The following is a 14527-nucleotide window of genomic DNA, read 5'->3' as shown; positions in this document are numbered from 1 at the left end:
TTCAGTATATACCTTGGGTTGAATACTCTTTCAACTGTGGCTACCATTTTTCAGCCAATATGACTTATTTCCAAATTGTGTATGGGAGGGAACCACCACTCTCGCATCCTTTTGTCCATAGAGAAACTAAAATAGTTGAACATGAATAGCAACTCATGGAACGAGAACAAATGTTAACAGCCCCACGCTCCAATCTCATGAAGGCTCAATCCAAAATGAAATCTCAAGCTGACTCCAAGCAGTGGGACTTATCTTTTAATGTGGTATCTTTGTCTTTCTTTGTTTACGACCTTAACGGCAGAAGAGTTTAGCCAAACGTCCTAATGAGAAGCTTTCTCCATTATATTTCGGCCCATACAAAATTGTTCGCAAAGTTGGTCCTATTGCTTATGAATCGCAGCTGCCTCAAACATCCAAGGTCCATCCTATTTTTCACGTCTCGTTGCTTCGTCCTACTCGTAGTTGTTCAGATATTGCTTCCCCTCCACCTTGCCACTATCAAGTGAATTGGAATTCATGGTGGAACCTGAAAAAGTTTTATTGCATCGTTAGGTGAAACAATTGGAAGTGCCAACTCTGGAATTACTTATTCAATGGCGTCTTCGACCTGTTGAAAAGGCTAGCTGCGAAGACTATGACTTGCTTGTTGTTGCCTTGTCCTCAAGGCATCTTTTCAGCGGGGGTGCATTGATTCTGACCCACCTCTCGAGACTTACTCTACAAGAAAATATCAACAAAAGGATAAAGAATTGAAAAGTCTTAATGAAGTGCAACTTCTGCAGTTTTTGAAGTGTACCCCTGGAGAAACTGTCAACCAACTGCTTCCTGAAACTGCTCCAGCAATTTATTATCCCCAGTTTATAGTTGTCTGATGTTAATCTTATCCTATTGTATTATCTATAAATATGTAATTAGGACTAGTTAGTTGGATATGCAATTTCAGATTTAAACTACCATATTCTGGAGTCTTGTCCTATCCATACGGACATCTTAATTGGTGCAATTGTGTTTAAGATTCTTGCACGATCTATTACCAATAAATCACAATTTTTTATTCTAGCTCTTGTGTCCTCTATTCCCTGATTACTATCATTTTTGGTATCAGAACAGTGCGATCCAACATGGTCAATACGATATGAGATATGTGGGAACGCTTACTCCTTCCTAGTTAGAGCTCACATAAAGGACTAACCAGAAAATATGTTATCCCCCATCTCCATACATCTTGGCCATCCTGTGAAGTTCTTTGTTTGAGAAGAAACTCGACCAAATTTTGAAATTCTCCACCCCTTAATCTTGCATGTTCCTCCTAAATCTCAAATCCCAAAGCATTTCTCCCCTTGTATACTCCATTATTGTTGGATTAGCATCTCTTTTTGACATGAAATTCCATACATGTTAAGAATATAAAATATTTTATAGGATACCTTATGGTTAAGGACTGTTCTAGATTTGGGTAAGCACTCAAAACTCTAAAAGACCATGTATCTGATGCCAACACCCAACAAGCTAGTAATGTACGAGGCAGCAAATCAAAAACCCAATTACTGACGGTTGAAGAGAATTTTTCCAAGGTTGATGGTTGTGTCGATAAGTGCCAAAATTCAATCATGGAGTAGAGTGCCTTTCCTTTAGAAATTGTTGAAGCGGTCTTTGAAGCTTCTTCTGGTTTGGGGCTAAACGGGAGAAAAAGCAATTTACTACTCATAAAAGAAGTAGCACACATTCAGACCTTAGCTAATATTCTAGGTTGTTGGGTGGACAAATTGTCAACTGTCTATCTTGGCATGCCCCTGGCAAGTAGATACAAGGCAATGGAGATTTGGAATGGCACTGTGGAAAAGAATGAGATGAAATTAACACAGTGGAAGGCTCGGTACTTATCCTTAGGGGGCATAATCACATTGATAAACTCCGTTTGGTCTCCCTCCCAACTTATGTGATGTCTCTTTTTCCCGTTCCTACCAGTGTGATGAAGAAGCTAGACATATTGAGAAGAGATTTTCTATTAGAAGGTAACAAAGAGGGCAGAGGTTATAATCTAGTTAACTGGGAAACAGCACAACTGAGCAAGAGCCAGGGAGGCCTGGGCATTAGAAACCTGAAGATACAAAATAGATGTCTTTTGATGAAGCGGCTATGGAGGTTCAATGGGGAGGAACAAGCTTTGTGGAGGGAAGTTATTCAACATAAATTTGGTCAGTCAAATCATTGATGCTCAAATGAGGTTACTAACTCTTACTGAGTGGGGGTGTAGAGGACAATCAAAGCTTTATGGCCAAAATTGCAAGGAGATAGTAGCATAAAGTGTTCTTGATTGGTGAGGTACCTCTAAAGGACTCTTTCCCTAATTCATTTGTCTTATGAAACAATCCTGATGTCACTATCAGTGTATGCTGGACCTCCCAAGGTTGGAACTTACCTTTAGGAGACATTTGAATGATTGGGAAGTGCGGAAGGTGGCAACACTACTGAAGGAGGTTGAAGGCTTCACCAGCACCTCCACTGAGCTAGATACCATTAGATTGAGACATACTATGGATGGAGCTTTTTCAGTCAATAAGATATAAAAAGGAGAATAATGCAGAAAATAGAAGGTGCCCAAGGATTTGGATGGCCTACCAACCAAGGTGGAATGCTTCACATGGTGTCTAAAAGGGCTTGTCTCACCTTTGAAGTACTTCATAGAAAGGGTATGCCAATTGTGTCCATGTTTTTTCTATGCCATGAAACTGGGGAAACCAATAACCACTTGTTTTTTCACTGCAAATTTACAGCTCAAACTTGGACTCTGTTCTTTAGTCTTGGACTGTATGGAGAGAAAGGAATGGTTTTTGAAGATAAATTCAATTCATACAAAAAGTGAAAAGGAATTGTATTTTAACTTTCTGTTTTTGGTGTAAAGAGAGTTTTATAGAGGAAGTAGATGATCTTGTAGAATTTTTTGGAGCCTTGTAAATCTATTTTTGTTTCATTTACACTTTTTGTTGATTTTTGGAGGTTACCAACATATCCTTAATCTTGAGGGATACAATAGTACTAGTTTCAAAAAAATTGTTGAAGGGGAAAGAAGACTTTCCGAATAGGCGAGCAAGAAGTGTTTGTGCTTTGGGAGCTTTTTTAGGTGTATCATTTGAAGGGAAGGAGGATAGAGTCCTGCCGCTATTGCATGACATTTAAAGAGTTATAATTGGGTCAGAGAGCAGAGAAATGGATTAAAAGGGAGGGGGCAATGGTAGGATTGTAGTGTACGAAAGGAGATCTAGAAGTAGAAGGAGGGCTGAGTGATAGAAGTTGGGAAGGGGGGGTGCTCCGCCGAATAATTGATGTGCCGCGGATTTGTGGCACATTCGACGCCTTTTTACTATGAATTTTTGGCTGTTTTCAAGTAAGTCTAGTTCTTGTTAATATGTTTTTGTTGTGTTTTAGGAAAACAATGGCCCAAAACCAAAAACAAAGAACAAAGGAAAAATTGGCCAGATATGAAGAATCGACGTCCCGTCGATCAGCCGACGGACCGTCCTTCGAAGAGTCGATAAGCTCGATTTTCCAGTGATGGCCTTAGTTGAAGACGACAAAGGACGGAGCCATCGACAAAGCGTCGAACTGATCGATGCTTCGTCGTTTGTGTCGTCAATCAAGATCTGTCAACAAGAAGAGAGAGACGGAATACTATGTTACCTTTATCAAAAAAAAAAAAAAAAAAAGAGAGAGAGACGGAAAGTCGAACTGGTCGACGGCACCGTCGAATGGATCACATTGCTGAAGATATAAAGGACGGAGGAATCGACGAATCGTCGATCTTGCTATCAGGGGCAAATTTGTCAGTCGGCTGCGTGCGTTTTTGGAGCCTATTTAAAGAACATTTTAGGTTATTTTTTGGCGCCGTATTTATTGTGCACGTGAACAAAGTTCCATTGGTGGGTGAGCATTGATTACTCCACTTTTGGAGCTTAGTGAAGACAATAAGATTCCATTTTCCATCATCTTTATCACTCTTTGTAAGCTTTATGTCTCATTTATTGCTTACTACTTTTGAGACCATTATGTGTGAGTAGTTTCTTTACTCAAAGTTGTGGACCCAAATGATGGGTGTTATGTAATGGGTGGCTAACATTGTATATATATATATAATGGGTTGTGATGTGTTTTATTATTTCTCATATTCATTGTTAGTTAGTGGTTGCAAAACTTGCTTATGCACAAACCCTAGTTTATTTGGAAAGATGAACTAGGGTGTGAGTTGAAATAATACAAGGACTCGGGGCGCTAACCTCGTTTAATGAACTCATTAGGATAAGATGAGTCTCCAGCATATTTAATCGGTCTTACTTGCAACTTTTCTACATTTGGGAAAATTATGAAAAGAAATACTTTCTAACTATTGGAAAATATTAGGAAGTGCATTAAAGATTAAGTGCATACAAAACCCGACCCATTAGAAATATATCATATTGATACCCATAAGATAACATCTAATCGCGGGTTACCTAACTTTGGTTCTTTAATCCAAACAAATTCCAAATACTTCAAAATAGCGACTACAAAACCAATCCTCTCCTCTACACTATTCTAATAAAATTAAAGTTTCTAGAGATTAGTTACATAAATAATTAGTATCTTTTTCTCTCCATATTCCCTGTGGGATTCGACCCCAACCTTGTTTGGGGTACGATATTTGACAACGTCCGCTTACGCCACTAATAAGTGTAATTTGAGCGTATCAATTATCCTGCCTAACTGGAACAGAATTTGAATGGGGAAAGGAAAGAAGTTGTGTATAGATGTTAAGATCGTATCTTGGAACGTAAGAGGGGTGAATGAACCAAACAAAGGGGACATCATCAAGGTAGGTTTAAGAAAACGCAGATTTTACATCGTTTGTCTTGAGGATACCAAAATAGAAGGTTGGATAGCATTATAAGGAGTGTGCGAGGAGAAATATGGGTGAAATATTAGTATACCCCCGAGTTGGGTAATGCGGCGGGATTTTTCTATTATGTTATGAAAGAAAACTGGAGTTTACGGAGGTAAAGAAATGAAAGTTCTTGTTAGCAGCTAGGTTTCATAAATGTAGAAATGAGGTGCAGGGGGATTTGGGGGAATGTACAGTCCTGCGGGAATGGGGTCAAAAGCGATATTTTAGGAAGCGTTGTCGATTGTTAATGGGAGTCCTATATATATTCTTTACCTTTGCGGATCCAGAAAATAGAAGTGGAAAACATCGGAGAAAACATGTTGCAAAAAAAGAGTCTACCATTTGTTCCGCGATGTCAATAAACGATCCAATCTATGTTTAGAGAATTACGATATAAATTATTTTATTGATCGAGTAAACGATTTCATTGAATAATAAACATGCCATCTTGGCTATATACAAGAGATATACAAAAAAGGAGAAACCTATAAAATATGCCTCTCTCCAAAAGACGCCCAATCCTCTATACAAACAAGAACTAGATGGTTGCACCAAAAGAAAATAAGGGATCGGAGACTACTCCTCAATTGAGCAAAGCTCATCTCCATCCCTTCTAAAGCTCTCCTATTTCTCTCCTTCCAAATGACCAACATTAACGCAAGAGTAACATTCCAAGCCTTGTGCCTTCTTCTTCTAGCTCCACTCTTCCAACTAAACATCAACTCCTCCACGGATCTTGGCATAGCCCAATAAACGCCAAACCATCTAAAGATATCCCACCATAACCTCGTGGCTATTTTGCAATGAAGTAGATTCTAGAAAATTACGACATATTAAGTCTAGACCAACCAGGATGACCTCGAAACAGAAGGATTGAGTTTCCAACACATCAAAAGCATAAGTGAACTAGCCTTTTGAGATCTAATCACTAAAGCTCAAGAATAATCAGAGACCAGGGTTAAAGTGAAGTCGACCACAGTGGATGAATGGTACACTTGTCACATGGAAATTAGAACTACCTGCCTCTTAACTGAATTTTTCTCATCAAATCAATACACTACTTATCTCATCAGAGAAGGAAAAAATTACCAGCCTTTCAGCTACAATCTAATATAACGTGAATGAGCAAATTGAATTGGAAACTTAAATACCAAGCAGGAAATAGAAAATATGAATATACCTTTCCATACGCTGATTCTCAATGCCTCTGCCGACAATCCATGGACATATTCACCAAGATATCTTCGAAGCAAATGCAGAACCTACATCATGTACATATTATTTTTGAAAGGGAACTATCTTTTGAATGGGTACACCATGTACACATTATTGCTCGAAAGCTAATACAAAAGAAAAAGAGGAAAAAAGAAGTAACGGCTAATTAAACATGACATTATACTTACCTTTTCCGTTGATTCTATCAAATACAATTTACTAGAAAGCATAATTTTTTTTATGAAGTAAGTGATTACACTAAAGGCATCAAGTAGATGCAAATAGTACAAACGATAGTAAGTACAAAAGAGTGTCTGCTAGTTCCATCACAATGTGCCCTATACTAAAGATAAAGGAACTAAATTGAATTTCCTTTTGTTTAAATAGATTATTTACATACTAACATTGTTATTGTACAGTTAATTATAAACTTTGGACAATTTAAACAACACATAAGAAAAAGTAAAGTGAGGTGTAAACTAAAAGCGCATAACACAACAGCTATAAGTAAATAGTAGACCAATGACTGGCATTAAGAAAAATCTACTACTACGAATGCATATGCGGAAAATAGGCTGAAACTAATTTGCTCATGATTTCCAAACCTTAATCAGTGAAAAAACTACTCCCTCCATTCGCTACTCGGAAGTCAATTTGACTAATCTTCGGAGCTAAATTGGATTAGATTAATTCATTTTTTTAAATTCAAATTTAGATGTTCAAAAACTATACGAAAAATACTATAAATTGCAATTCTTCTCATATTAATATGATGAAAAACAAAAAATACATTTGTTGGTCAAAGTTCATGTAGTTTGACTATCAAGAAGCGAAACGTGACAAGTACAAGTGAACGGAGGGAGTATAACTCTAAAAACAAGACAATTTACGAGGAATAACTACAGCACAAACTTTGAACAATTCATAACACAAAAAAAAAAAAATATGAAGTGAGAAAATGAGAGTTTGTTCACATGTGCTTCGAACATGTTGATGAATCATTGGTAATTAAAACAATTCAATTAACAAGGAATAAATACAGTACAAACTTTGAACAATTCATAAGCAAAAAAAAAAAAAAAGTGAGGATGAAAGTTTGTTTACGGGCGCTTCGAACATGATGATGAAACTAATTCAATTAACGATCAACAAATACAGTACAAACTTTGAACAATTTTAAACAACACATAGAACAGGTAAAATGAGGTGTAAACTAAGAAGCATATAACACAAATGAAAAACAATACCTCTAAAAACAATTCAATTAACAAGCAATAAATATAGTTCAAACTTTGAACAATTCATAACACACACACACACAAAAAAAAAAAAAAAAAAAACTTAAGTGAGAAAATAAGAGTGTTTACATGTGCTTCGAACATGATAATGAATTACTGGTGATAAAAACAATTCGATTTACGAGGAATAAATACAGTACAAACTTTAAACAATTCATAACACAAAAAAAAAAAAAAAAAAAAAAAAGGTGATAAAATGATACTAGTTTGTTTACATGTGCTTTGAACATGATGTTGAATCAATGTCTATCCTTCACAACGGCGAGATAATAATAATAATAAAAAGGAATAAATACAGTACAAACATTGAACAATTCATAACACAAAAAAAAAAAAAAAAAAACTGAAGTGAGGTGAGGTGTAAACTAAAAAGACTGAACTAATTCACCTCATGATTTCCAAATTTGAATCAGTGAAAAAACTATTAACTCTAAAAACAATTCAGTTAACAAGGAATAAATACAGTACAAACTTTAAGCAATTCATAACACACACACACACACAGAATGAAAGTAATTCACCTCATGATTTCCAAAACCTTAATCAGTGAAAAAACTATAACTCTAAAAAAACTGTAAAAACAATTCAATTAACGAGGAATAAATACAGTACAAATTTTAAACAAAGTAAACTGAAATGAGAAAATGAGAGTGTTAATTACATGTGCTTCGAACATGATGATGATGAATCAATGTGCGATCTTTGAGATAATTAATAATTAGCGGCGATCACCGCCTTAATATAAGATATTCATTTTTTTTGAAGAAGAAGAAGAAGAAACCCTAGAACTTTCTCGAATGTAGAGAGAAAAAAAAAGATCGAAGAGCTTTGGAATGTAAAAACAAGGAGTTTTTAGAGTACTTGTGGAATTCCTTGAAGGGAGAGAAGTGAAGAATTATTAGAAAAATGGGTGAAATGAAAGGGTTGATGAAAGTAAAGTATAAGAATAACGCAAAAAGTTCATTTCCTAATACTGTGCATTTGCAGGCCAGCTGCAGTTTTTTTTTTGTTAAACGGGTCGGGTCAAACGACGTGTCGGGTTATAATGTTGGGTTTGGGTGCTTTTGTTTAGGGATGGGCATTCGGTTCGGTTTTATCAAACATCGATTTGATTATTTCGGTTTTGGTTTTTTGAAGGTGGACATCGAACACCGAACAAAATTAGTTCGATTCAGTTCTTTCGGTTTTGAATTTTTGAAGCTAGATTCGGTTTGGTTTGGATTTTTTCAATTCGTTTTTTTTTTATATATGATATTAGAAGCGATTCCATTACACTAATTCATATTCTCAAAAGCAATAAAATATAAAACTGATAAATTGAAATCAAAATCAAACAAACAGGATACACAAGAACAAAAAACCATAACCATGATATAGGATTACTTGGTGTTATATACATACCGTAAGAATAATTAAGAAAATACATAAAGGACATGCATTAATCCTAAAGACACATCCTAGTCGCCTTCCTTTGTTAAGGATATTTAATTTTCTCAACTGAAGTGGAAAATTAGGCATACAAAAGTAAAAGAGGGTTTGTTACAATTGAGTTTTTTTTTTTTGGCTTAAGATTAATAGGCCTGGACTATTTTAATTTTTTTGGGTAATGTATTAAATTTCGGTGGGTATTCAGTTCTTCGGTTCGGTTTTATCAAATTTCGATTTCGGCTATTTCGGTTTCGGTTTTTTGAAGATGGACACCAAACACCGAACCAAACTAGTTCGGTTTGGTTCGGTCCTGTTTTTCGATTTTCGGTATTTATGCCCACCCGTTCTTTTGTTTGTAATTATTGCTCCCTCCATCTCCTTTTATGTGATTTATAAATAGTTTGACTGAGCACGTATTTTAAGAAATAAAAGAAGATTTTTGAATTTTGTAATCAAAACAAGCCAGAAATATTTGTGTGGTTATAAATCATCTCGTTACACGTAAAAGGTAAAGTTTAAAGTTAATTAGTTTTTTTTTTTTGGTAAACTATGTGAACGATTACCATTAACAAAACAACCATAACCACAACCTAAAAAGCACCCAGTTTCACACTCACCATTAGGATGGTATGAAATATAAGCCTCCAGCAAACCAACAACTAATTACAGTTTCAATCTATGCATGAAGCTTCTATTCCTAGTTAACTTTTTTGAACCACTAAATAAATCTAGCCTATCTATGATATCTCTTTTGATTTGTGCAATTGCTTCAGCCGGCTGTACAAAAATTCCCTTGAATATCTTCCAGTTCCGGACCTTCCACGCATGATAAATCATTGCTCCCCAAATTGTTGCTAGCACCTCTTTTTTGAACTGTTGCCAATGCTTCCTCTTGATGCTCGTCAAAACTCTACTTAAATTCCCAACACAAATTGTAATACCTGTCCAATGTTCAATTCCACCCCTAACTGCAGTGATCCAAGGACACTCAACAAAAAGGTTGCATTGGAGTCTCATGCAGCTGCTGATCAAATAAGCAACAATCAGTCTCATCCACTGGTATATTCAATTTCAGTAATCTATCCTTTGTAAGTAACCTGTTTTGAGTCGCTAGCCGCACAACTACTCTATGTTTTGGTGGAGCCACAACACTCCAGATAAGATCCGCAATAACGAGCCTGAGTTGAGCCCCCATTAACTCTTGATAACTGCTAGTGATGGAATACTCGCCATTGGGTGTGAGATTATACTGGCCTTGTGTATACCAACCCTTCATCCTCTCTTTCAAAGAGTTTATCTTTCTCCAATACCAACTACTATCTTGAGGGGCTGTGTAGTCCCATATATCCTCAGCATTCTTCATATACCCACTTTACCCATAGAAATTCTTTCCGAACTATCAACTGCCACAACAGTTTTCCAACAAAAGCAATGTTCCATGTTCTGCACCCCTTGATATTCAACTCTCCCATCTTCTTTGGAAAACAAACTTTCTCCCAAGCCACCAATGAGATCTTCTTCTTCACCTCAAAACTACTCCACAAATACTCTCTACATCTCTTGTCAACTTCCTTTAGTATGCTTTGTGGTAATATAAATACTGCCCCCCAAAAACTATGAATAGAGAAGAAAACAGCATTGATAACTCGAAGCCTCCCTGCATAGGACAACTGTTTTGAGTAAATAAAATTGATCCTATTGGTGATTTTATCTACTAACTGTTGGCACTCCATTTTGCTCCATTTTTTTGTTGACAAAGGCAGTCCCAAATATCTAAAGTTAATTAGTTGCTAAATAAAAAAATGTGTCTTTTTTTTTTTTAGACTGACTAAATAAAGTTAATTATTGCTTTATTCTGAGCCGAGTATCTATCAAAAACAACATATCTACCTCAAGGTAGGTGGGTAAGGTCTACGTAAACTCTACCATCCTCAGACCCACTTGTGGGATTACATTAGGTATGTTGTTGATTGTTCTTTGTTTGAGATGTAACGTCCACTTTTGGTAAATAATACAATTTGGTTAAAAAAAAGTATATTTTACCATAATACCCATATTAATTGGTCTATATTCTTAAGTCTTGAGAAATACTTAATTTATAAAATTGTAGGTATATAAGTGTATCCTTCATTTTTTTGCACGGATTGCCCTTCGTTTGGGGTGGTCTTTAAATTTTGCCCCTCAAATTTGTGGTCTTTAAATTTTGCCCTTCATATTTGTGGTCTTTAAATTTTGCCCTTTGCTTGGAAAGATGAGCGAATACATGAAGTTACGGTTCGAACCCCCGCTCGCATAAAATAAAAAAAATAATTTCGCAAGCGGGAGGCGGGAGTGTATGCGGATCCAAACATACAATTTTTAAGAAAGTTAAAGTTATACGGATCAGGCATAACTAAAAATCCGCCCTCAAGACAAAGTCTGTAGGAGGGGGCATACAAAATTTAAACTTTGCCTTATAAGGCAAACTTTTTTTTTGGTTGAAAGTCTATTTTATTCCATCAAAAACTTTTACAAGACAAAGTTAAAGTCGACCTTCAACGTACATGGTAAAATTCCTACTCACTAACTTGTATAAGTCAAACTAGGAGCAACTATTACATTAAAAAAAACGGATTTCAATCAACTACACTTAGCTAGGGATAGCAATTCATGACGAAGAGCTCTCTGCCATTTGAAGTTGTTCTGCCTTGGATGTGAATATGTTGTGCAATCTCTCTGCAAAGTCTATCGGAAGAAAGCTGAGTATTTTGAAACCGAGTAGGTTCCTTTATCTCCAAACCAATGCCACTAGCATACCAAAAATGCGGCAAGTAATGGAAGCGTGCTTTGATTTGTGTCTAGCAATGTGGGAGATCCATTTGATTTCATTTTGCCGGCCCTATTCTTCTAGCTGTACCCCGGCCATACCAACAATCTATACCACGGTCCTTTTGTGATGGAGCATTCAAAATAAAGATGGGAAAATGTTTCTTGGGTTACGCCCATTTTAAGATGAATCAGTGTGGCACTTGAATGCCAAATTTAAAGTCTATCAACAATTGCTAACTACTTTGTATTGCCAGGCAAAGTGTGAATTTGTATCCGGGATGGACATTTGGTTAAGACATAATACTTTTCCATGTAACTTTGGTTTATATGCTTGAAAAAATACATATATATGCTTCAAGGCAAAGTTTGCCCATAAGGCATAAGTATGCCCCATCAAGATAAGTTTGGTAAATCCTTAACAAGTTTATGCCGATGGGGGCATACTTTTAAAGGGCAAACTTTTATCCGGATCCGGATAAACTTGTGAAGGAATTATCAAAGTTATTGGGAATCCAAGCATACTTATGCCAAGAAATCCCCATAAGGCATAAGTATGCCGGTCCGGCATAACTTTGCTAATTCCTTCACAAGTGTATGCGATGGGGCATAAGCGAAATTTAAACTCATGCCTTGCGAATTTTTTTTTAAAATTTTGACCGTGTGGGGGTTCGAACTCGAAACCCATGGGATTTAGCGAAGGGCAAAATTTAAAAATTTCATATATGAAGGGCAAAATTTAAAGACCACCCCAAAAGAAGGGCAATTCTGCGAATTGCCCTGTATCCTTTAACTACGATATTCCTTATTTAAAATCACCCGAATGAAATTGGTCAGTGTGTGAATTTTATGCGCCATAATTGCGTCAAGCCACGTGGCACGACACGAAATATTTTTCTTGAAAACAAACCCCCCAAACTTGAAAATATTCGCAAATTGTACACCTACATTATTTTTGATATTTCTATCACCTCTTCAATCTTCTATATTTTTGTTATTATTACATCCAAAAAAAGCCTAAAAATTAATCAGAACAAAATAAATAAAACTAAATTTAGATATAAGTGAGTTTCAAGGATCAGATTGGTTGACAGGATGAATTTTCTTTTTACACTTTATAAATTTTTGATAGATTAGGTTTATTATCGCCTACATTTTTTTTTTTTTTTTTTTTGTCTCTGTGTTGTTTTTGTGTTATTGCTATCTCAAGGTTACGAGTTTTCAGCTAACTTTACTGTAATACATTAAATTTTGCTATAATTTGCAAGTGGATTCACTATAATGGAATAATTTCCTATTGGTATTATTTTCATTTTAAGGATATGATTTTTCAACTTGATTTACCGTATAAACCAAAAAAATTATAAAGTTTTCAGAAAAAAAAATAGTCCTAGCATTTTTCAAAAAAAGAAAAAAAATACAGCGTTTATCGTGTGTGATACAGTCAGACCTCTCTATAACGGTACCCGCATATAACAACACCTTTCTATAACAGCCAACTTTTTTCGAAACCAATTTTTTATGTTATATTTTACTTCTCTATAACAGCATTTCACCCATAACAACAACAATCAACTTTATAACAGTACATTTTTTGTAAAATTACCCCTAATATAACAGCTATCTTCTTTTTGTTGGTAATATAATAATTAGTCATCTTTAAAAAAATAGAATATCTATGATTACCAATAATAAGTGTAGAGATTTTGACAAAATATTTAATAATTTAATACACTATTACAACAAAAAAATATTATATGAATATATATATATATATATATATATATATTTATTATATATAAGTGCCAAAGAAGGACCAACACAGCATTAACAAATTGTACATAGAGCATTCCATGTTGTACCCTATTCACTGGTGAAGGACACGATAGATTGTACTATAAATTTTGCCAAATTCATTAATGATGAATGAACACGTGTTTGTACAAAAAGATCCAGTTTTAGTTCTCCGACACATTTATTTTCTCCGTATTCTTTTGTTTATTCATTTTTTACTTTCACGTTCTTTAAGAATTAATAAATGAAGTACTCCTTCCGTCCCATATTACTTGACTTTAAGAATTAATAAATGAAGTACTCCCTTCGTCCCATATTACTTGGCCACATTATTATACTTGACTTTTCACGTTCATTAAGAATTAATAAATGAAGTCCTCCTTTCGTCTCATATTACTTGGTCACATTACTAAAATATATATGTCCACTTTTCTATTCTATGTTTTTCTTATGTATAATATTCTAAAACGTCCAAGGTGGACAAACACAGTAATAATAAGTTGTACAAAAAGCAACTGAATTCAGAAGTTGAACATTAATTCTACCTCTTATGTATTTACTTTTTTAAGTTTCCACGGGTCCACAGTGTCTAAATTGTCCTTCATTTCCTTCATTTGGCATATAGTCCCTCTGTCTCAATTTAAGTGCATACGTTTGACTAGACACAGAGCTTAAGAAATAAAGATAGACTTTCAAATCTCGTGGTTCTAAATTAAAAATGTGAATAATATAATAAAATATCCTTTGAAATCTTGTGATTATAAACTTGACATGTAAGATATTTGAATTGTCAACTTACTAAATATAAAAAGAGGCAGGCATAACCAAAATAAGACAATTTTGTTATTTCTTATATATATATATATTATATACTAGTTATGTGAGGCCCGTGCTAAGCCCGGGCCCAAACTCAAGATATAAAAGTAGATATTTTAACTAAACAAATATAATTTGTGTTAGTACAAGTGTACAACAACAATAACAACAACCATATACCCATTGTAGTCCCACAAGTGGGTAGTTATATGAAAGCAAAATTTTCATTCCACTCCTTTAATATTTTAACTTC

At 35.1% G+C, this 14527-nt stretch overlaps 1 protein-coding gene across 3 annotated transcripts in view; it reads right to left on the bottom strand.

Moving 5' to 3' along the window:
• Nucleotides 1–8351, bottom strand: part of LOC132057441 (uncharacterized) — a 74750-nt gene extending 66399 nt beyond the window's left edge. The window contains exons 1-2 of one of the 3 annotated variants that reach the window (XM_059450043.1): nucleotides 8093–8351; nucleotides 6099–6180 (exon numbers count right to left, since the gene is read on the bottom strand). In XM_059450043.1, coding sequence (XP_059306026.1) covers nucleotides 6099–6180; nucleotides 8093–8107 — 97 coding nt within the window. In that variant the 5' untranslated portion in view covers nucleotides 8108–8351. Of the gene's footprint in view, nucleotides 1–6098; nucleotides 6181–7107; nucleotides 7138–7500; nucleotides 7531–8092 lie in introns of those variants that run through there. The other 2 variants (XM_059450045.1, XM_059450044.1) reach the window with 2 other exon arrangements.
• Between the last annotated feature and the right edge of the window lie 6176 nt (nucleotides 8352–14527).

Source organism: Lycium ferocissimum, chromosome 5, assembly GCF_029784015.1.
Source record: "Lycium ferocissimum isolate CSIRO_LF1 chromosome 5, AGI_CSIRO_Lferr_CH_V1, whole genome shotgun sequence".
In the NCBI taxonomy this organism is placed as follows: domain Eukaryota; kingdom Viridiplantae; phylum Streptophyta; class Magnoliopsida; order Solanales; family Solanaceae; genus Lycium; species Lycium ferocissimum.
This window is presented reverse-complemented; position numbering and strand designations above follow the sequence as displayed.